This window comes from Vanessa tameamea, chromosome 7 (genome assembly GCF_037043105.1).
Source record: "Vanessa tameamea isolate UH-Manoa-2023 chromosome 7, ilVanTame1 primary haplotype, whole genome shotgun sequence".
NCBI lineage: Eukaryota > Metazoa > Arthropoda > Insecta > Lepidoptera > Nymphalidae > Vanessa > Vanessa tameamea.
In genome coordinates this window covers 9,112,538-9,137,891 of record NC_087315.1, presented here as the reverse complement: position 1 = coordinate 9,137,891, position 25,354 = coordinate 9,112,538, and the positions used below count along the sequence as shown (strand labels likewise).

Sequence of the window (25,354 nt, the reverse complement as noted above, 5' to 3'; positions counted from 1 at the left end):
ATCGACTTCACTCGAAGAGACAGTCTTGCATGCACTCGCTACACAAGAACAAAGCTCGAGCCTCAAAGCAACAACGACCGCGTTTAGTATAGACTATAGAGTCTGCATTGCGTGATACTGATTTGTGTTAGTAATTAGCTCCCGGTCGTTGTTGTGCTGAGGCGAGTGGCATATGGATAGTCGCGCGGCTTCGCCTCCACGCGACAGACACACTCGCGGCTTCACGCCGTTCCCGCGCGACACACACATGCGCGGCGGAGCCGGTGCTTCCGTTGTCCTTGTTTTTTGACGAGTCACACACAATGGAGTCCACCCTAGTCGATACTATTACACTGATGCTAGAGAGATTTAAAGAAAAATAGGGGTCAGCCTCCATTATTACTCGTTAAAAACTCAAAGCTCATAAAATTGATCTAGGTGTTGTGTTTCGCGTTGTTACTATTTCGCATGATTCGAGATCTTGTTGCTCAGTGTCGTTCTAAATAAATGAACTAAAAGCGATTTTATACAGGTACTTGACACACTTTGTGGTATGATTTCAGTAATAATTATCTCGAAAGGCGTCAAGAAGGAAGTCGATGTCATAAACTCTTGTTACAGATCACTAATTGATTCTTGATTTTTAGGTGACTACACATTGTGTGACAGGGAGCATGTATCTGATAAACAAAATACCTAAATAATGAAATGTCTTATAAATATTAAAATTAAAAAGGAAATATAAATAAAAAAATCTATAAACTAATTTACGCTTGAGCAAAAATACAAGAGTTATGCGATATGCACTTCATAATAATACGTTATATTTTTGCTCGACGTAAATATTAAATAACGACAATGTTAATTTTAAAAGCTAATCTCATTTAAATAGCATTCAAAATTATGCCAGATAGTTAAATGTCAGTATATTTGTTGTGTGTTTTACATTAAGTATTTGTATTTGGTGCTTCGAATATTAATTACTATGCAGAAATCATATGCAATAAGTTATTTTAAAAAAGAGTATTCTTAATTTATAAAAAAAAAAAATTGAAAAAACGTATTAATTTGATATTTCAAGATATAGCAGAGTTACTTCATTGCAGTTACGTACATAAATGATACTTGAGAAAAAAAAAAAATTAAAGACTTTTCGATAGTTAGAGTTAGAAACGTCGCTTTCAATATTACAATGCTAGTAAAATTCGCTTAAATTTTGGAATGAGGATGTGTGTACAGGTGGACTTGAGGCACATGGATGAGCAGGCTGGTAGCAACGTGGTGTCCGTCGGTGTAGACCTCTCGGAGTTCTACATGTCAGTCGAATGGGACATACTGGAGGTGCCCGCTGTCAGGTTTGTTATCTTTGTGCTATATGTATTATAAGATTAGAGGCTAACTTATAAAATTCTAGATCCCGGGCCAATACAAAGTTATTGGGTTTTTTTCTCTAAATAAATTCTCAGTACCATCGCAGAGTTAGTAGTCAGCAGTGCATACATTCCCGTGCCTCGGAAAGTTCGTAAAGAATCAACAAGGTGTCAGATTTACCGTGTCATCGAATTACTAAGGTGTATTTGCAACCACTTTGTGCACTATAATACTATAAACCTACGCAGATAATTATGATTATGGCTTCCGTGGCCGAAATCGGTGAGGATGTCATATTTATGTAAGCCGACAGTCATGAAAAGCAAATACATTCTCAAATTCAACACACACATTTACATTTTATCATGCCAAGGCTCCTTTATTATATTCCATTTATTTAAATTTAAAATTTTTAATAATTCATAGCTATTTGAACAACCAGCAGATTTATTTGCGGATTTGTCCTATATGAACAAGAAGTGAAATCGATTTCTAGCGTGATACTCGCATTAGATATCCAACTAATAATACAATATGAGTCAAAGAACGCATTGTTTTCATACGTTATAAAAAAAACTTTCGGTAAAAAAATTAAATTTTTTCATTCAAAACAAATTTGTAAAATCTGTATAAGAAAATTGAGGGAGAAAAAAATACTTCGAACATTGAACGCGGAACGTGACCGAATTCAAAGTTTTTATTGCTACACTTTCCAAATAGGCATGATTATTCTTCTTCTTGCTTGTCGTGTATATAAGTATATACTATGCTTCAAATTCCTGTGGCAAGCGATTTTATTGTATTAAAAAGTGCCGTTGTTATTCCATATTCCCAGGTTAACGTAGAAAAGCCTTTTTAATTTTGAGATATACGAAGCAGGGGTAACTTCACGACGTAAATGAGATTAGGTTTTATCTCGTCCTGAAAAAACGGCAAAAATGGTAAAGAAACGAGATACGACGACGTGCATCATGACAATTTAATTAACTTTAGTAACAGTAGTTCCACGAGATAGTATTAATATACACGATGTATTTTATACTGTTTTTTTGAATTAATTAAACTTGTAATATAGTCTGGCCATGTTTTTCTTTATAAGAAATATATGTTAATTGTTGTAAAAAATACAGCCACACGAACATCAATATGTATTTGTATTATGAAGTGGGAAAATATTTAAAATAAGGGTTGAATGTACTTATCTCATCTGTCCGATTTAAAGTTTTACTATATTAAAGATGCTTGATGCGACGAAAAAAAAAAGAAAAAGAGCAGTAACTATAAACGTCAACCAATATGGCAAATTTCATTTGCATCCTATAGCTGTTTTACTGGTCTGACTTTCATATTTGCATCGCTTGAAATATTTCGCACTACGGCTTTACTATTTATTGATTGTCGTCAATATAATATTATGAGTGATTTATTAAAACGATGTATATTTGAGTGACGACAAGATGTTTTAAGAGAACTGAAAATTGGCGGTGGCACTTTTGTTTTAAGTCCTTGTTTAACGCAAGATGTACATTGAGTAGGCTCGTCAGATAGTTAGATTTTCACCACTAGACAGGCGAAAAAATAGATAATAAGAGAAAGGTTCTGAGTGTTCTGAATATTGTTTAAAATACTCTTTACCTTATACCATCGCACTGTACGTAGCAAGCGAATGATACTGGCGTGAAGCCGTCTAAGAATTAAATGTTGGCCTCTATTATATATCTTAAGCATAACGTTATGAAGAGTAAACAATTTTATTGTACATTTTATAGACAGAAGATAAAAATGCTGATAATGAACCCTTGGAACTTTGCGTACACCAAAATTGACGAACCGTACCGAAAGTGATGCTTCAATTCCCGCTTTGTTACGTTAAGGGCAATTTAGAACTTTGTTTAGAGATTTTTTTAATTAAATGATGTACTCAGATATTCTTCTTTATGTATTATAAATTTTTAAAATAAAGAAACAAGTAAAAACAAGTTGAATATATTATATTTTTAGAATTTATGTTTAAATTGTACTTTTTGACAAAATATTGTAAGTCACAATATTTTCAAAAGTTAATTACCATTTGATAAATAAAATACTTAAAACAAAACATTTTGAAGTTAAAAGATTTTATTCAAAAGAAAGATTATAATGATGTACACAATGTACTAAAAGCTAAAAAATAATTAGATAGGTCCGAGGTACCGGTCGTAACACCATTCTTCTCATCAAATTGGGGCGTTGATCAGACTCAAATATAAAATCGTGGGACGTATATTCATACATCAGGTTACGCTGGTTATGCTGTGTGCGGACTTGCCATTTTCGACTTTAAATGACATTTAGTATATTTCATTGTATTGTCATCAAACTAAAGGTCAAGAGGAAGGGGATTGAATTTCAATCACAAAATGTGACCCAACGAAACAAACAAGTCAAGCTAGATACAAATGTTTAAAAATGCCTTTGTCTATATACATTTTGTAATTTCGTAATTTTTAAGTAATTTTAATAATATTGATTGAGAAATTGATGCGTAAGTTAGCAATTTAAATTGTTTCCTTAATTGTCTTAGTAAATAAATAAAATAAAATCCATAATGTTGAATTTATTAATGAGTATTTTGTTTTGTATACAGTAAAATAAAAATGTTGCTTCCATTTTATTTAATACTTGATACTGAAACGGACAAATTTTATGTATTGTTGTAATGAATGTATTTCGTCAAGTACCTCGCACAAAGTCACGAGGGGAGGTCTAATATTATGCGGAATGGAAGCGTTGTAAATTAAATACAATAACAATATTATTTTTCTTTTCAATTGTACCTTACCCTCAAGACGTTTAACAGGCCGGAATAATAACTTTTCAAACTCTTAAAAAAATATTGTTAGTCATTACCCTTGAAATGAGTCGAAATAGCCCTCTTGACTATTGATCTATCTTCTAATACAAATATCTTTTGAGTTTTTCGATGATGTCCGACGTAGTAGCCTCTCGGCAGACCAAAGCGAGGGTCATCCTCGATAATAGCTCGATCTTTGTTATATAGATGACATGACATTTGCGAATCATGGTTTTACTAGTCCAGTTTCATAAAAGGTTTTCATTGCATTAATTACCACTGAAACCTTAATAATATGTTTGTTTGAACACGATGTTCAAATTATGCATTTTTTTTTCTTATCGTTTATATACTTAAGAGTTCCCTATTACGTGGGTATGAAGTAAGTATCCCTATCCTCAGCATTCCGTTGACTCTTTGACCTTCACTCGTAATAGCGCAGTCTCACTCGGTTTGAACAAAACTAATGAGTGAAGCAGCAGTATTTCATTCGAAACTCATTTAATATTATTATTCAAGCTAGAAAAGAGGTACCAAAAACAAAATAAATCTATATCACTTCAAATGTTTTCAAGATATTTAATTATTTTTACAATAATTGGAAAATATTGGATAATGGCGTCTTGTTGATACATGACTGGTTTATGGTAATAAATGATTTTAGTTTATAATTCTCTCTCACTTTTAGTATTCACTTATTAGCAATACTTTCGTTTAGTCCATATCACAAAGTTATGTTTTTCTTGATTGTGGTGATATTTCAAATATGTAATAATTCATTTTAGTTTTCATGAAAATCAGCCGAATTCTTCTTTCAACATATTTCGATCATCTTTCGATACTTCTTGTAGATTCGGAGTTATATATATATTGGTCATATGCATATATATAATCAATATATTTTAACTACGGTTAAAATATATATGTTTCAGCCTATTTTGTAAATATACGAAATCAACAGCATTATGTTAACTGGACCATAACACTGATGCTCAAATACAAAGGTCGTGATTACAGAACGTTGTATATCCATTACACCGGCATTCATGGCACAGCGATATTGTTCATTTCAAATTGTAACACAAAAGTGCTTCAATAATATCCCGCAATATAGGCCGTGTTTCGATCCATTCTCTGTTATTACTTTTTAGCCCTCATTTCATAGATTATTTGTTAGCTAACGAACTGTGATATTATATGTGAGTAGTAAAATTTAAAAATAAAACTGATTTCAAAGTCAAAAATCGAATGAGAGCGATCAAAAATAGTCTATTATAAATAGGGTTCTATTTATAGCGACTCACGCAACGAAAGATTTATTTTTGTAGCCGTTTTGTCGAATTTAATAAATTTTAAATATTTTATGTTTTTTTTATTGATTTATACGTTTTTTTTTTATTTATTAAATAGGAAGCCAACACAATGTACAATAATCCAAACCGAAATATAAACAAACACATTCGATGCGAAAGTAGTATGGACAATTCGTGGCGGTGTTTTTCGATTTAAGTTGTATATAAATTGTCGTAGTATTTTTTAATTTTAATTTTGTATGTTTTAATGTTGTCACTAAATAGATCTAAATCTGCCTCTTTGTGAATATTAATATAAGGTTCCACCTAAATTTGTTTTTGAAAATCGACATTTGGAAGTCAGTGTATCGATAAGCCTTGCATTTTGTCTCGGAATAACTAACTTAATTTGAGTCAGAAGATCGGGGCGGTCTATATTTCCTGATATAATTTTAAGTAGAAAACACAAATCCATCCTATCTCTGCGACGACAAGTGTACTCATTTTGTAATATTTTAACAATTTGAAGTATTCATTCAAATATTTTTTAATTTTGTTTTTATTACACAAATATTTTAGAAACTTTTTCTGTACTCTTTTCAATCTGTCTTTATGAGTTTGATAAAACTGATTCCATGCAACTGAGCAGTATTCTAACGTACTTCTTATAAATGAGTTAAACGAAGTAACCATAGAGTTTGATTTCTTAAAGTGTTATGTATTTCTTTTGATAAACCCCAGTGTAATTAAAAACATACGTATAATATCGCCAATATGCGGAATAAAACTCATTTTTGAATCAACTATTATCCCTATATCTTTTATGTGGTATATATTTTTAGTATCATTTATGTTATAATCATAATTTATATTTGAGGTTTTTCTGCTAAACATAATACTGTTAAATTTAATTTCATACAATTTTTAATACAGCATTTTGCAAATGTATTTGAATATTTTTGTAAACATTTAGTATCTTAAATGTATATACTTATAAATTTTTAAGTCATCGGCATATTTAACTTCACCTTGTTGGTATGTATTGGGCAAATCTTGTAAACCAATTCTACTCAACTACTACTACTGAGTTAAAACCGACCTCCGAGTTTGACGACCTCCGTGGTCGAGCAGTGTGTACACAGGTTTTCATGGGTACGCCACTCCGAGTTCTCGGATTCAATTCCCGGCCGAGTCGATGTAGAAAAAGTTCATTAGTTTTCTATGTTGTCTTGGGTCTGGGTGTATGTGGTACCGTCGTTACTTCTGATTTTCCATAACACAAGTGCTTCAGCTCTACTTTCATTGGGATCAGAGTAATGTATGTGATGTTGTCCAATATTTATTTATTTATTAAAATTTAGCACAAAATTGTACTAATAAAAAAATTAAACATGTCATTTTTTCCACTTAAATCTTATTTATTGCACCATTTTTATTTTTTTTTATTATAATAGCAACTGAAACTCCGCGCGAGTTCTACTCGACTAATAAATATAACAATGATAAATATGACCATTATTAATATTGTAATTTAATTGAAGCCGAAGATTTTTCGAATATTTCTTTATTCAAGGAGGCTCATAAAAGCACTTTTGAGTCAGAATGTATGTCATGTTAGTGTTGATTAAATGTAAATCTACCACCGGTTCGGAGAGTATATTTTACTGAGAACAACCGGCAATAAACTCAGTAGTTACTCTTTTCCAGCGTTTTAATTAAAAAGTTTACACGAATTAATAAAAATTACATTTATATATATCCTGTGATAAGACTTATAATAAATGTAATAATATCGCTACATAATATTCCTTTTAAAGTCGATTAATACATTAATCTCAGTATAGAATCTCATTCCTTCGTGGTCCCTTGCATGGGTTTCATTGTTACAGAGGCTAAAACACGAAATGACCTCGCTCACTGTATAAACGGTTCAACACAATGTTTGTTTTGTTCCCAACCTAGTGTCGTATTCCAAATTTATTCAAGGTATTTTAAAATATTGAAACTTAAAGGTAACTGTGTGTTTATTATCACATTCTTTAGTATTCGAAGTAAAAAATTAAACATTAGAAAAATTTTAAATCTTGTAATAATTGAATATTTTTATGTTACTGGCAAAATAAAATTTTTAATCAAAATTTAATTTACTAAACATTAAATAATTTAGTAGATTCAATTATGAGTCTATATGTAGCAATAAATGAATGTGAATTTAAATATAGTTTAATAACAAAAGCAAAAGTTAAGAAAAAAAATAAAAATAATATTGTACTGCTATGTATAATAATTATTGTAATTAAATATTTAATCTAAAACTCGCTTACATTGGCTTGTATCTTTCAAAATGAATTGAAAACCTACGCTATTTTTGTAGCGAGCGCTACATGGTCTACGTGACGTAGACTAATTCTACGTGATTTCGAGATTATGGTCTGTTTTGATGGCTGATTGTTTCGCTATTTATAGTCGTCGCGCTTTATAATAACACGAAATAAAAACGGTAAATTTGTTTAGTTTATGCCAGAGACTGGATTCTATAGGTTTATTCATCATTTCAGGTCATTCACTTCTATAGATATGTATGACTTTTTGATATAATCATAGTTTTGAACGATTAAGAACCGTACAAATTCGGTGCACTACCCACTAACGCATACTGACACCTGCTGCTGCGGAGACTGAGAATTTCTTGGCAGAAAAACCAAGTATATTTTTGCTGTGCCAAATAGAGCTTTGAATCCAGGACCTTAAGGTCTGCAAGCCATACAAACGAGACGGTCAAAATTAATTATAAGGAATAATAAAAATATATTCCTGGGATGATTATTAGAGAAATGAGACAGTATTCATTTGATTTATGACGTTTATATATTTATTATGTATATAGTTATATACGTATGTAAAATAATGAAAAATATATGATATAAATATTGGTTTGAGTCGTGTTTTTATTGTGAAACATTGAACAAAAAGTTACTGTTACTGGCTCACTCATTCTTCGAACGATAACACAACAATACTAATTTAACCTAACCTAACCTACCCAGACGGGCTTGCATAAAGCCCAGCATCAAGATATTATATACGATGTTACCATATTTTGATACCATATCTACCAGAGTACCTTTAGATTTTTATCTCAATTTTCCAAGCATTACAATGTAAGTACCACACTAATATGTAAAAAGGTAGTTTATTTAGACTTCGGTGTTCACGCAAAAATTATTAATCCGATAGATATGGAACATTCACATTAGAACTTCGACTGGGAGAGCAAAATCGTCAGTCTTAGCGCTTTCCAAGCGAGCACTGCCAAGATTATAAGATACAAGAAAACTTTGTTAGAAAGATCTGTTCATCTCAAAAATGTATACAGATAAGTCTGTAGTCGAAAATAAACAAGTATAATATACAAGTATATTTAATAGATTATTAATCGGAGAGCTATGTTTTTTTGTTTTATTTGTTTTGTGTGCCATCTGCTATATCTTATGTATAAAAATCTACCTTAAATATTACCCGATCAGCGAGGCTTAAATTTATAATTAAAATGTTAACTTTTTCGTTAAGATATTGTAACTTAGGTCCTAATAATATTTTTACGAGTCACTCTATAAAATTGCTCTTGCATATGTATTTATTTGCGTCGTAGAATACAAAATGTAGGGTCAACCCACATCTAAAATATGATTGCTATAAGGATACGTTGTATGTTGACAAAGTTATATCCATTTTTCTTAATAATATTCCTATATACCTAATCTTCCATATAAACTCCTGTGTATTCTCTTATCTTTTATATATGTTTATTGTACATAATAGTTATGGACATAAGTAATTAACCCATACACAAAAACAGACTTAATCAAGAAATGTTTTCAAATGTAATAATATTTTAATTTTATTTATGTATTTTAATTTAAGACTTTTCTAACTCTTGATCTTTGATCTTAATAATCAACAATACTATTTATGATTTCGGCCACGACGCGTGTGAAGGAAAACTAGGCAACTGCGCAGGACATATAACAGTGCATAAGTATGAGCTTGTTAGATTTTTTATAGAGACTTAATACATTATGTCAGGATATTTTAAGAATAATTTCTATTTCTTTATTATTTTATTATATTTAAGGTTATAAGACAATAAAATATTATATATGAAACACAAATATTTTAGCCATTATAATAGATGTAGTAATCGTAATATTGTATCAATTAATAATTACAATAAAACCAATTACCTTAATCAAAATATACATTATTCAAGTAGGCTTTTACAAGCACCATCGTCATTTAACAAACTATTTAAAGTAAAGCTACCACCGGTTCGGAATGTAGATTCTACCGAGAAGAACCGGCAAGAAACTCAGTAGTTACTCTTTTCCAGTATCCAAAAATACAGTCATGTTAATTAAATACAATTATACTAACTTTGTATATACATACAATACTAACTTTGTATATTGTTAATTGCAAAAACACAATTCATATATTCATCAATAATTTAACAAGCAATAACAATTATACTATATCACAAAATTATATCGTACCTTAAATGTTAGCAGCAACTTGCTGGTCCAGGATCAAAGTGAAAAGTAAAAAGTCGTATGTATCGAGCTTTAACATTCATAATTCAAACCCTAGAGTTCAGAATCTGCGGTCTTATAAGGTCAATCAGTCAATAGATCACACGAGCCAGACAATTAAACTTGTAAAACACCTTGTCACAATAAATACAAAATACGGAAATATTTTTAATGCAGAAACGAGAAGTTCTACACGTGCTGCGATGAGCCTTACCTGGACATCACCTTCAATATAACGATGCGAAGAAAAACTCTATTCTACACAGTCAACATCATCATACCCTGCATGGGTATCTCCTTTCTCACAGTACTAACTTTTTACTTGCCTTCGGACAGCGGCGAAAAGGTAAGAGAATATAAATAATACCAACTAATACAAATCAATTTGTTGATATGATGAAAGCGTCGATAGCCCAATGGTTTACGGGCCGATGTTAAATAGTCGCAGGATCGATCCTGACCCCTTGGGCTATCGTCACCACTCCTAACACAAGTGAGAAGCTTATAAGGTCCCTCCTTTTTCAATAGGAATATTAGTAATTCCTTAATTAATTCGGGGCACTGCAAGTATTCTTTAAAAAAAATATGATGAACTATTTCGGCCGGGCTCGTGTTATGTTTCTTGCTCATGTCCCAGATTAAAGATCATTAATAAGTAAACTCAATAACTCATACAACAGCTAAGTAATTATTAAGTTTTAACAATATACATTCATTAAAGTTGATATTTTAACGCTTGTTTAAATTGAAGAGCAAAGAATATACAATATGATGATGAGTATGACCAGAAAAGCAGATAGACATATATGTATAACAAAATAAAAAAAAACAACTGCCCTATTATAGTAATGTCTATAAAAATCTTTTTACACAGCTTTTGACATATGCTTTGTTCTAATACTCATAGTCCATTGAAATGTCACATTGACTGAACATTTCCTAGAGGACGCAATTTTATTTGCGGGACATGTAGGGGGTCAATACAACCTTAACCCCAAGTTTGTAGGGTTGGCGCCCTTGTCCCCGCCCGCCATCTTGAAAAAAGGGGTGGAAACATATTTATACTTATATCTCCGAAACTATACATTGAAATTTTGTAAAGACATCATTTGTAGCAAATCGTTGTGGCTACAATTATGTCTGTGTGACTTTTTACCATAAACATAAAATTTAAAAAGTTATAAGTAAAAAGTGAGAAAATTTGCTCAAAAATTTTCGTTTTTGCTTAATAACTTTTTTTCTGATCATTTTAGCACAAAATTAGGTCAGAATGAATTTATAGAACATGTCTTTATGAAAATTTTATTCGATAATTTTTTTTCATTTTGGTCAATTTTAAAAGCTGTTACAAAGTCCAAAGTCGACCAGGTTTATCAATGCTCATGATAACTCACCCAAAACATCACGTTTACCTTACTTTTATGATCTCTAGTATTCTAGTAACATATTTTCGATTTTTTTTTTTACAATTAGATAAATGGGTCTGTTTCAGCTACCCTATGCTGTCCTAATTTATATATAATATATCCTCTAAATTATTGTATTAATAAGATACATTACATAAATACATTTTAATAACACATAACATAAAATAACGACCCTAACTTCAGTTTCAGGCGCATTTATGGTTAAATAAGGTTTGAAAACATATTTTAATAGAGTGGAATTTCATTTTAATAGTTTTATTTTAAAACATATTCTGAATTTGTTGGAAAATTCTCTAAAGTTAGTATTTTTATGTCAGTTAACAAATACAAAACTTTAGAAAACTACGACTTCGTTCCTCGTATAAACTACAAGAAAAATAATAGACTGTAGTACGGACTTACTTCGGTAGTTCAAAATGAGAACGAACATCAACAATCGTAGAATAACAATTTTGAACCACCACTCTGGTACTATGTTTGAACGCTCTCTTACTATAAATGATTCTTCTATGAAAAGTAAGATTTACTATTATATTATACTATATAGTGATTGGATTCGTCATTTAAGTGTTCGTGTAAAATATTCAAACATTCTTTAGAAAATTTACCATTTATATTTTTTGTACGTCCTCACAAATGGGGCTTCCAATACGAAATCGTGTATTTTATAGACCATCCATTCCACGTCCACTCAGCATTATTTTCTTACTATTTTTGAACACTTCCATTGAATGGCGTATACTTTATTAAATACTAATGTTCTCTTAACTTTTTCTCGGTTTTTTATTTTAGCTTAAAAAGAAATTAACCAATCTTTATTAAATATATTACAATTATAACCAAACCAAATAAAACCAAAAAAAAATTTTTTTTCAATTTTACAGAACCCCAGTTATAGAAACTTTATTGATTTATCAAAACTTGTCATGTCAAAAATAATAATAATAATAAAAGCTACATCTGTTACGTATACAAAATACATCATACATAAATAACGCTACCCAGTCGTCACACATTCGAGGTTTATTTATAACTTAATTCGGACTTTAAAATATACTTAATGAAATATATAATAAGCCGACTGGTCCTATTTTATAAAAATAAATATTATTTTGAAGTTTTTAACAACTTTTAATCGTTTAATTTTTTAATTGTATTGTGTTTTAACTTTTAATATTTTTGTTAAAAGGTAACGCTTTCCATCTCGATTCTCATCAGTCTCCACGTGTTCTTCCTACTGGTGGTGGAAATCATACCACCGACGTCACTCGTCGTACCTCTCCTTGGAAAGTATCTTATTTTCGCGATGATATTAGTTTCTATAAGGTAAGCTATTTAATATTTAATCTATCTAATGCAATGGTGTATCTCTTATATTCTATAACCTGAATTAGTAAAGGTTACACTTTATAACGACTAATAAATACTTACACAAAAGGGAACCTTGTATTACATGATGTTAAATAGAATAAGATTATTTACAATTACAAAAAAAACAGCCGTCAAGCGTAGTAAAAGAGCGAGCGATAATTTTCAAGCTTCGATATTTACAAAGGCAACAAAGTTTTCTGCCACTAAACTTTCATTAATGCCAGAATAATGTTCCCTCTGTATGATACGGATGGGCGTTTCGTTTTATGCCTCTTTTTGGCAAAGTTCATGTGTGCCACTAGCGTACAGAAAAACATGCACCTTTTTACTTTAGTAAATCAGTAGTTTAATAACTTGAAAGCATTTAAAAAATATACATACATAATTCTGCATAGGCTCATATATTATTTTCAAAATACTAAATCGTTATGCGCCATTCTTATTTAGGTACTATGTGTTACTGCTTGAATATTAGTACATATAAAAGGTTAATTTAATCTGTAGCTAAAGCTGAAGGTATAAACATTTTTCCTAGGATAGAGCAATATTATAAATATGAATACACTTCACGGCAATTAGCCCGCATCTTATATATTCATAGCGTAAGCCAATTTTTGTCCTACTGATTATGGGGCGATAACTGCATATAAAAAATCGGTTATAGTCTCATTTTGAAGAGCCTTATATGTGCAAAATTATAGAGGATTCTTGATGGCATTTTACTAAATTGTTACGAATTAACAAAGAATCTCGTTTGCTGGTTAGAGCTAGTTAGAGAGCAGCGCTACGGATTTATAAGAAAAAAATGAAAAACGTAAACAAAATTAAAGTAAATTGTTTTTGACAAACTCCAAACCTAACTGATCTAATGTATAATATTTGATATTAAAAATTTTGGCGTCAAATGTACATGAGTGACTTGCAGTTTACAATGAAATGAAAACAAAACAAAACTTGTCATAGGTTTCGAATTTCCTAAAAAATCTTTTGAATTAACGCGAAATTTCGCGGGAGACCCAGTAGTACCTTTTTATCCGTCCACGTCAACCACACATCCTGTCACTAACTGCATGATTATGAAGTATTACTCTACAGTCATTATACGATCACAAATCTATATATGAGTATTTTAATGTGAACGCAAATGAAAGTGATAACCGGCTATACTCAAAAAACACATAGGCTTATAAATTACCATAATCCTCTGCTTCATTGATATTCCATCCATCTAATCCATCCTTTAAAGGTCGCGCCTTTCATTAATGGGCGCTCTCTGTACGGTTTACCCCGGTCTGGTCTGGTTAAGACGTCGTATCGTTTCTTTTCCGGGACGTGGTCTCCATACGATCATGGCATTTTTTATCATAGCCATCGGTATTTCGATACGAAATAACACGGTATTAACGGAGGTTTAACACATTAAACTCGGTACCGGGGTTTCATTAAAAATACCCTAAGAAAATTATACTCGAAACGTAAAGCACATTTTATTGTTTGCGTTATATTATCCAAAGTCTCAAATATTTCGGAAGAATGTGGAGAGAATCTAGAGCTGTTTGGAAACACCGATGGTCACTTACTTTCCTTCGTCACTCTGTAGTTGATTTACTTGTTACATAGCTTTCGAGGTCAACTACGTCGTTTTCGTTTACAACCTTTTTGAGCCAGTTTTTGTAAAATTTTACACGTATTTGTTTAAGAGTGCTCTATAATTTTTAAGTAGAAACGATGTTACAATTCACTTACCGTGTATTTAAAGACGTGTAGTCTGTCTCTCTCGCTTTCACGTCAAACCTACTGGACCGATTTAAATGAAATTTGGCACACAAATAGCCTAGAGCCTGAGAAAGGACATAGGCTACTTTTTATTTGGAAAAAGTGATATACCATGGTATATAACAGCAAAGATTCATGAATCTCACCCAAGATTTTATACCTAACGTTAGATGTTCTATTTGGTACATAAAAATCTAAAACCTTAAAAAAACTGCATGCTTTTCAATGCAATATTCAAGATCTACAATTTAGACTGTATTGATGAACTTTTTTCGACAACATAATAAAATCTAAATTTGTGCAGGTACGTCGGATTACCAATGAGATTTTATTTTTTGTATATTTTTGTACAGAATCATAATAATGTTGAAGGGTTTAACAAGGTATACAAAGTTATCTAATCTACAATCTACAAGTTGGTCTACATCTACATTTTTAACTGCAGCTGCCGTTATCAATCGCTTTCCTCACCCCGATTAAAGAATGTTGAGAACGTTCAGATGCAATGCACGATTAGTGCATTATATCAATCTCACCACCTAGCTTAATTTGTAGTAGAGTTTTACGTTGATCGTAGACGTGTAATGTTCTCTAGAATAGATGGTAATCTCTCTCATTTTGAATAGTTTTGTTTTCTCTGGGGCCGTGCCAGTAAAGTAAGCTCGACCATATTCGAGGGAATGGCATATTTAGAATATGTCTGCAATCGGAGGAGTCACAAGTATAAATAGTTTCACATATAGAATAAATACACACAGCTATAGGAACGAATTTTGGAAATTCTACCCCTAAAGGGGTGAAATAGGGGTTGAACTTTTGTATGGAAGTCTGTAATTTTTTAAGTTAGAAACATGAAACTTTATTTTTGGGATACTGATTAAAAAGGAGTAGACACTTATTTAAGTGTTTCTGCATATTCTACCCCTATGGGGGTGAGATAAGGGTAAAAATTTGTATAGAAGTCCGTCATTTTTTAAGATAGAAACATGAAACTTTCTTTTTGGGATACTGATTAAAAATGATTAAATACGTATTTAAGTATTTCTAGATATTCTACCTCCAAGGGGTTTAATAGGGGTTGACATTTCTTATATTCTATATATCTATATATAGCTTAGTCTGGAAGTACATTTTTGAAGTTAGAAGCTCGAAATTTTATTTTTGGGCTACTGATTAAAAATGAGTAGATACGTATTTAAGCGTTTCTTGATATTTTATGTCTAAAGGGAAAAATAGCCGTTGAAATTTCGTATACAGGTTAGTCTGGAAGTCCGTCATTTTGAAGTTAGAAGCTCGAAATTTTATTTTTGGGCTACCGATTAAAAATGAGTTGATTCTCATTTAAGCGTTTCTGGATATTCTACCCTAAGGGCTGAAATACACACCAATGTGGTATACAAAGAGGTCTTACATTAAAGTAATATTTTAAGTTAATTTGTAAATATATTCATATTCTACGCGAGCGAAGCCGCGGGTAACAGCTAGTTTGAATATAAATAAAAGATTCAAAATGGAGTCTTATACGCATTAGATTGCGTAATATGTTTGTTTATAGCGTATACTTACTCGTATGTATGGAAATACCTCCATTCTGTAATGGTAGTTATCTGACTGACTGGGCTAGACAGAAATTAATATCTTTTTATTAATTAGACAAGAAAAATAAAGCCAATATATTGTGATCACCACCGCTGTTAGACATTCTCACGGCAAAAAATATTAACTGTTCCTTACACCGTTAATGGGGAACAAGATCCCATACATACCTTGCGTATGTAACTACATTAGCTTATTTAATCTACCCTAGAACACAGTAATTCAAAGGATTGCTGTTTGATAGTAGAAAAAGTAAAAGATAGATAGTACATTCCCAGCAGTGCTATTCTGTAAGAATTTACTTATCTATCGTATTCAAATCTTGACAACCGGTTTACGGTGAGCTGCGATACGACACATTAGTACCTGTGTATCATTTAAATTTTATACTTATTATTATGTCAATGTCACATATCGTCGTTGCGCCTGCAAAAGTCGCTGTGTGCTTTTACTTATTTTTAGATTGTTATGCCGTTTTAATCGTTATTTCAATACGCACGTTCTGTAAAAACAGTTTTGTGATAACTTCAATAATTTAAAAGTTTTAAAATTTAGCTATGTGACGTTCATCCATCGAAAGCTACATAAATTGAAATAACGATTAAAACGAGATAAAAATCTAAAAATATGAAAAAAACACATAACGACTTTTGCAGGCGCAACGACAATATAATAGTCTGACCTTTCATGCTCTTCTTCTGCGGTGAATTTAGAGTTTCTTCTTATATAATAGTTCTATGAAGATGTGCTTGTTTATTAATGATAACAAATTTTTAATGACGGCAAGATTACTTTTTCGATTCGATCTAATCTATTACCATAGAAGACCCTATTTTTAATGCCGTTACATTAAATAGACGCCTTGTACAAGCAAATTGGGTCACTAAAACGTCAGCTAGCGTTTATTTACAATTTAGTATTTTGTGTTTGTCTAGAATCTTGGGTTGTTATTCTTGACCCGAGCTTGAAGTTGACTAGATGACATGATCTTGTAACAAAACAAAACTATAATAACTAACAGCTCACATTCAGTGCTATTAATATTTGTATAGCATTAGTGTTTAAGTAGTATTAATTTCTTTCAAATGGAAAAATAGTGGAATGTACGGGGAACAGGATTTAATAGGACAGTTGTAGGATATTTACGAATTGATTTAAAAAAAGTTCAATAACAAACATTTTAGATAAAGAACGAAATAATTATTCATCTCAAGTTAATATTGCGTGAATTTAACGGAGTATTTTCGCAATAAAAGCTGTGTTTCATTTCTACCTGACAGTATCTGCGTGCCGACAAAATACCGACGACAAACGTAACTCCGCCTTGTTCGCACAAAACTTATTTAAATACCGATCGCTGAATTTGGAGCCTCAACAGGCCGCAGAATTTCCATATAAATTAGAATTCGACGTTTAAACCAGATATTTGATTGCATAACTTTGTACTCAAAGAAAATGATAATCGCTGAGCCCCTTTTCAACTTTCACCGTAGTTATCTTCTCAAAGAGATTTGGATCTCGGTGATTGTGTTACAAAGGTAAACTTTGAATCAGACTTTATTTACCATTCCACGCTAAGTGCCGTTAATAAAATTGCATTGATAACGAAATGATTACTAGAATTCTTGATATGGTCACGTTAAGTCGTAACAAGATATTGCGCGTATCGTATACAAAGTTAATAAGTAAACTGCTTACTCAGCCATTCCGGCGGCCCGAACATAATTTTATCCTTACCGCTCGTAGGATTAGGACCATATATCTTGATTAACTGCTACCATTTAGATAGGCTCCTTCGCTAAACTGCAGATAGAGGTTGTGGTGTGTTGGAATTGAAATCATTAATTTGTAGCACGAACATGTTTTCTGTATATATCTTAAATATAATATATATCATTTTCATGTTTTATGTACCATTTAAAATGCTTTACCATACTTAAATAATTAAAAGATTGCCTTGCAGTATAACTTTTATGACTTCAGATATATTCAACCAACATAAATGTTTGGGATTTTTTTTGCATATTTCTTAAATCGGTAGGTAAAAAGTCGCTTTTATATCATACTTTATATATTTATATTACAATGCTTAAGTTACAATTTAAGCCTTACAAACAGGCAATTCAATCGACCCCCCATAATATCATTATCATAAAGTTATATCACCAAACATATACAATGAGCAACCAACAAAAGTTAATTACATAATTTTGTTACAGCATATGCGTCACAGTCGTGGTACTAAACGTCCATTTCCGATCGCCACAGACCCACAGAATGGCTCCGTGGGTGAAACGCGTTTTCATACACATCTTACCACGGCTGCTGTTTATGAAACGACCACAGTATAAGTTCGACACAACGAGGTAAGATAACCTTTTACTTTAAGAACAGCAAAGTGCCCTCGGTCGATCCAATTCTTTTGTCCCGTTTGATCGAATCTATCGTTGAACAAAACGTCATTGTGCTTTCGAAACTGAGTGGACAATTTTTGAAAAGACGGTCGGGCAATAAAAGTCGTAGTACAAAGTTCTACTTTCGATGTGTAAAAGCAGCAGAAGAAGAAAATAGTTTTTATATGATTTGAATTTGATAACAGAGATGAAGGATCGCATCATGGTGACCATGAAACGCTCTGTTTGAATTTGTTAGAAATACTATGTTATGTTGTTATTACTTTGTTATAATTTGCGTGTACAAAAGTGCTATTGACGTTCAGAATATATACGAAAACTAAGAAAAACCAAAATAAATATATCCAGATATTTTCCTTTTGAAATTATTTACAAATATCTAAAATATTTTTTGTAATAATTATAATGAATGATGTCGTACATTTTAGACCGAGATTCACTTGTATGTCTCTTTGAATAATATTAAAAAGTCTTATAAAATAAATAAAAACAGGATTAGGTCCAAGACATCATGGAAACGGATGTTTTTTCTTTTAATTGATAGTAGACAAGTTTTTCCACAGAAGATAATCATCCGATAATATCAATAGATAATATACGGTTATAAGTTTCATTCCAGATTCCATGAATTTCCAAATAATGTACGTTTTAAAATCCGTAAATCGAAACACTTGTCTCTTCGTCATATTTTATATTAAATTTTATACAAAATTAAGTTAAATCGATATATTTAAGTTACATTAAGAATTTAGTATTATTTACAAATTTTATTTACAAAATTTTCTTCGTAAGATGATTCATTCCTTACCTGACTACGACAATTAAAATATCTTTAAATACAGTCATTTACTCTTTTTACTATATATTTTATATATGTATATACGAATTATTGATTGTATAATACATATAAATGATTACATTAGGCATCTAATGTACCTACTATAATAAAATGAAATATAATGAGTAATTATAATATTTATTACATAAATTATTTTAGGTCAAGCAAGTAATAGTTTTGTTTAACACGTGATAAATCCATTATAATCTAATGTAAAGCAATTCCCTATTAAATATTAATTAACGGTGACATGTGATATCAAGTCAAATAGTGTCGTACTTTTTCACGATAATATCGATAAGCTGGGTTTTTATTTAATATTTTAGTAGTTATTATATAATAATAGTTATTTATGAAAAACATGAATCAAAATTTATTTTTGTGTAAAATTAAAGTTGATCTTTAATTTTGTTATAAAACTATAGTACATTGTTCAAATACAAATACGATACGAAATATTAAGTTATTTGTATCTAAATCTAATAACAAAATTAACAGCTACAAGTTAATTACAAGTTACTGGCGACTGAAGTACGGTGAACTTAAATATTTATCGCCGCACCGGGAAACTTCTACATCTTAATAGTAATAAGCTTAAGCCAGCTGGGTTAACACAATTTTCAGGTATGTGAATTAAATTCGGCTTGGAGCAGCTTTCACGTTTCGCCGGTCAAAATTCAACGACCCTAGCTTTAAATGCTTTCACTCTAGATATCTAACTATATAAAACTATGATAAAATTCACAACCTTAATTTTTCATAAATACAATTCCATATTATTTCCGTTTTTTGTAACTCGAGTCCGTGTAATAGTCGGTCAATTCTCAAGAGTTATACGTATTTATAGGTGGCTGTATTCAGTAGAAGTGCGTCGCCGCGCACGTCCTATTTCGCCCATTACATTCTCAGTTCTTTCAATCTATTAACTCATCGAGTGCTGGCCTCATACGTATTCCATTCTCACCATCAGCCTCTAGCGGTGGATTAAAGTGAAGCACTTTAATTCACCGATAAATAAGCCATTGTCTATTTTCGAAAGAGTAGAAGTGACATGGACCACCGACAGTGTGAGTAAGTAAGACAAAATGAGTGACGTTGTATTTAGTTGAAGTTATAGTAAGTGCCCGACAACAATGGCGATCTGAAAAAAGCGGAGAATGGCTACACTAGTGGTGAAAGCTTGAAATGGAGCGCTTCTGGACGCTTGCTATATATGTTTACATCTGATATACAACCTTTTTTGTCCAAGGAATGTATCACAATCTGAGATCATAATTTATCACAATCACGATCTGAGAACCCAGTGATTAACATGCATTAGAGGTAAAGACATTCATTTTTCATTAAAAATGTTCTTCGTGTTTTGGTAGCTATTCTGAACGACATACGGTGACAAACTTATAATTTAGTATTGCTAATTTACGATTTTTTAAACTATTGACTCATTTCCGCGACAGCGGGCTAAAGTCTCAACACAAGATAAGACAATTGCTCAGCTGATTTTATAGTACAAAATTGTGTACATAGATATACTCAATATTTCCACACTCACATAATAACATCAAATGACAATCTGACACGACCGGATAGGGTTCAGGACTTGCGAGGCTATACACTGTAAACTTCAAAACTCAAGGCTATGACTGAAAACTTATTGGCAGGAAAACCCAATAACACTTTATCGACTCGAACTGGGGCTTGAACCCAACACTTCGGGATCTGGGGCATTTTAAGCTAGCCTCTACAATATACTGGTTTTATATTATTCGTTAAAAATTAAAAAAGTTAAATATAGGAGTATAACATAAAATAAAATCATATAAATAACATAAAAATTAAGATATAAAAGCCAATTGTTGTGTTGTTGTTTGTACATAAAAAAAAAATCTAAAACCCTCACTATCTATTCCAGGCGCCTGTGTACAAGAGAATCGGTACCGTTAAAATTATTAAATTAAAAATTGAAGCTTAATTTTAATCATATTTAGTGTAAGACGTTTGAGAAAGTTTGGTATATCAGTCACTAAAGTTAATTTAGTTTATATTTCATAAAAAAGTATTAAAAGTACCCAACGATGCATCATCTTCCCAAGCTATTGTCAGCGTTTTTGTACACTAAAAGTTTAGGCTTCAACATAACCTACATAGACATTCGCTTTTTAAAACCACTCCTCTATGACAAGTTTTTTATAAAATAGATTCTCAAAATATACAGAATATCTTTATTTTAATTTAGCTGCTTAATCTTAGATTGTATCTATATCAAGAAATTATTAATTATTTATTACACCTTTAACACGTTACATATTTGATTCGTCGGTTAATGGTTAACTTATACGTTGCCAAATTACAAAGTCTAAAAAAGTAGGGACTTAAATTCAAAAAAAAACAGAAAAAAACAGTAACTACTGAGTTTCTTGCCGGTTCTTCTCGGTAGAATCTACATTCCGAACCAGTGGTAGCTTTACTTTAAATAGTTTGTTAAATGACGATTCAAAAGTCTACTTGAATAAAGTATATTTTGATTTGATTTGAAATCACCAAAAAAAAGTTATTGGTTTCATTGCCAACATATTATCAGCATCAACGGCAACCCAAATGGAGGCAGCAGGCGTTGTTACGCTCACGAGACGGCAATGGACGCAAGCCAGCCTTGTTTCTCCAGTTGTGTCGAATTGCCGTCTCATCTCTTGATTATAAGATTCATGAAAGAGAGCAATACAGATACAACATTAGTAATTTGACACTTCGTTTTTATAAAGCATTTTTTTCGGAAGTGATGCGTAAATAAAGCATACATAATATTGCAGAAGTGAATATGAAAAAATAAGTTTGGACTTCTAATAAATGGCGATTGTAATTCAATTTAGGATTTGGTCTATTATTATGACGAGAGATACAATAGACGAGTCGGTTCCCACTGCGGCCACAGATCGTTACGTAAATGGCTTTCTGACGGAGCTTTGAATACGGTTTGGCCTCTTTAAACATTCAGCAGAAACCTTCGTAAACATTTTATTATTGTAATATATTTAATATTTAAATGTCTTAAAACGTGCATATGTAATCTAAAAGAGTCACTTTACAGCTTAATTTTAACTTGTTAAATACTGAAATTAATAATTTTTAATGGTTTTAAACACAAGAAAATATTCAAGAAAAATTATATAATTTACAAGCATGTGTATCGCAGTAGATTATATAATAAAAGTCTTTTACTCAAACCAAACTGACTTCAATAGCATGTAGATAACAATAAAATAGCATTTATTGAAAGTTCCGTCTGTCTCGAAACTCTTCAAACCTTTTCCTGTAAATCCGCCTATACATATCGGAATAATACCCGAACATACATGAAACAATATGAACATAAGAAAATAGAATCTCCTCCTTTTTGAAGTCGGTTAAAAATTGCCGAATATAACTTTTCCCCTAGAGACCTAGCTGTACAATAATAATCAAAACTTTTCCCCCTTATTAGACTCAATGTGTATACTCGTAGTATATATTACCAAGATTGGTTTAGTTAAATTGCTAGCTATATATTCTTATTATAATATCTTACTACAATTATATATTTTTCTATATACTTAGTTTTAATAAATAACGCTAGAATATTTCTAATGAAACTCTTTTTGGACAATTTATACTATTGAAGATGGATGATCCCATCTTTGAAGATACACAATAAGTGTGTTCTTACATGTCCATTCGTACAGATCGCGCTTCACGACATGCGGAGTAGTAGTACGCTGCGGCGGTGCAGCTCGGCCGCTGTATCCGTACCGGCTAGCGGCCGCAGATGACGACTGCTGCGCACCCGGCGCGTGGCCGCCACCCGCCGCACCAACACGCCCCCTCACTCGCACGCCCAGCAAGGAGGACCTCACACACACGACTTATGTGCAATCAGGGTTAGTATGAATATGAAAAATATTTTCAGTTATATCAAATTAACACCCGATTCATTTTAGATGTAAGTTTTTATGTTCGTTTATTATGTTGAAAGTAAGCCCTTCCCCTACACCGAATGTTATGAGAAAAGTTAATGCGAGAAAAATCAAAACAAAAGCTAACAATATAAACCAATAAGAAATTGTCCTTCGGGGAATGGCTGACCGAGTTGATTAATTGCTTTATCGGAAAAAGTACATAATACCGTTACTCTATTATTATACTCTTAAACTAGAAAAAGAAAAGATGAGATAATGAACGGCAGGAAAATATCAGGTTTTCGATAAAATGAATGATGATTATCTTTTGCTTTATCCGTTTTTCTCTTTCGCCAAGCGAGCCGCTCCAGTCCTCTGTCGTCTATTTTAATAAACGCTAATGAATCTTTAGCCCTCTTAATATTCTGAAAAGTTTTAGCCTGTCACTTTTTAAGCGAACGTCACTCCCTCTATTTAATACTTAAAATCGCCTTCAGGCTTTAAGCGGCACTTTGTTAATCCCAATTTACAGATTTAAAAATATATCAATCTAGCCTTCATATTACCGTTATATATATACATATCATTATATATCTATTGTATGTATATTTTTATAATTTTAATATATCTTTTTTTTACATGTTATTTCTAGTACATATTTTTCCTTTTTTCTCTTCTATGATACGACGATGATTTGCTTATTTACACGCGAATTAAACATGAAAATAATAATCATCACACTCGGTACCTCTGTATTAAAATTCTATTAACTCTAAATTTTACAAAACAAAGACGATTAAGAATCTATATTCTGATAAGGCTTCTCGCGGCGACGTAGATTATTACTCGAGAATTATTTATTGACACCGAACGTACAACAAATGTATTTCCAATTTAATAACATTTTCTTGGCATTTATTTAGCTAATTAGTATTTATTTTAACTAATTACAATAAATTTTATTTCTTCACATACATGTGGATATTCCACAATTGTTCCTCTCCGTTTTATTAATTCTCTTTATTTGTTCGGGTATCTGGTAGAAATCGCTGGTAGCGATAAGACCGCATTATATACATACATAATATGTACTTCTATAACATTGATATATACAACATAATAAAAAGCCTGTATGTTACTTTATTAGTAAGCATATTCGAAAGAGCTCGCAGGTACAATTCCAGCAACCAACTAGGAGGTTGTAAACGAGGGTTAACTATCTTATTTGTATTAGGTAATGGGTAGTAACAAAAAAAACTTTAGATTTTTTTTATCTGTTGCTAGAATATGAGACTTGTAAATTGTACGATGTTCATCCATTACATGTAGTAATACAGCAGGGATGATCAATAATAACTGAAAGATGTATTGCAGATTGGGTGAAAGCAATCGTTTCGGGGGCAGCTGCGTGGTGCACGGCTCCAGCGAGGGCGGCGCGCTGGCCCCGCCCGAGGAAGAGGCGCTGAGCCCCGTGCCTGAACCGCCGCCCGGCTTCAGTCACTCGGCCTGCCCACCAGAGGTGCATCGAACATGCTTTTGCGTTCGCTTCATCGCTGAGCACACGAGAATGCTTGAAGACTCGACTAAGGTACGAGTACTCTTGTTGACATTATAATATTAAAGCAGTAGAATTTTTTGTTTCACTTCTATAAATATTTCTTACGTCAGCATATTGACAATGTATACACACAAAAGTATAATAGCTGTTTAAACGTCCAGCAATAGAAGAAAAATCTTATTATTATTATAGATTGAATAAAAAAAAGATTTAAATCTTTACAATCTTTTTTACTATAAAATTTATAAGAAGTCAACCAGCAAACCCGATGATAACGATTTCTTCCATCGTCAATTCGCCACCAGGATAACCAGTTGTTATATCTCGTTGGTTGTAATAACACTCCCTCATTCACCGTCCAAACCAAAATAGTATCAA

The 25,354-nt window shown here is 31.7% G+C and overlaps 1 protein-coding gene across 2 annotated transcripts in view; it reads left to right on the top strand.

The window, feature by feature from the left end:
• Nachralpha4 (nicotinic Acetylcholine Receptor alpha4) overlaps nucleotides 1-25,354 on the top strand; it is a 56,152-nt gene that overhangs the window by 27,562 nt on the left and 3,236 nt on the right. For both annotated transcript variants that reach the window (XM_026640864.2, XM_026640863.2), the window contains exons 4-9: nucleotides 1,219-1,334; nucleotides 10,242-10,410; nucleotides 12,681-12,817; nucleotides 18,454-18,600; nucleotides 23,206-23,400; nucleotides 24,793-25,006. In XM_026640864.2, coding sequence (XP_026496649.1) covers nucleotides 1,219-1,334; nucleotides 10,242-10,410; nucleotides 12,681-12,817; nucleotides 18,454-18,600; nucleotides 23,206-23,400; nucleotides 24,793-25,006 — 978 coding nt within the window. The remainder of the gene's footprint in view (nucleotides 1-1,218; nucleotides 1,335-10,241; nucleotides 10,411-12,680; nucleotides 12,818-18,453; nucleotides 18,601-23,205; nucleotides 23,401-24,792; nucleotides 25,007-25,354) is intronic.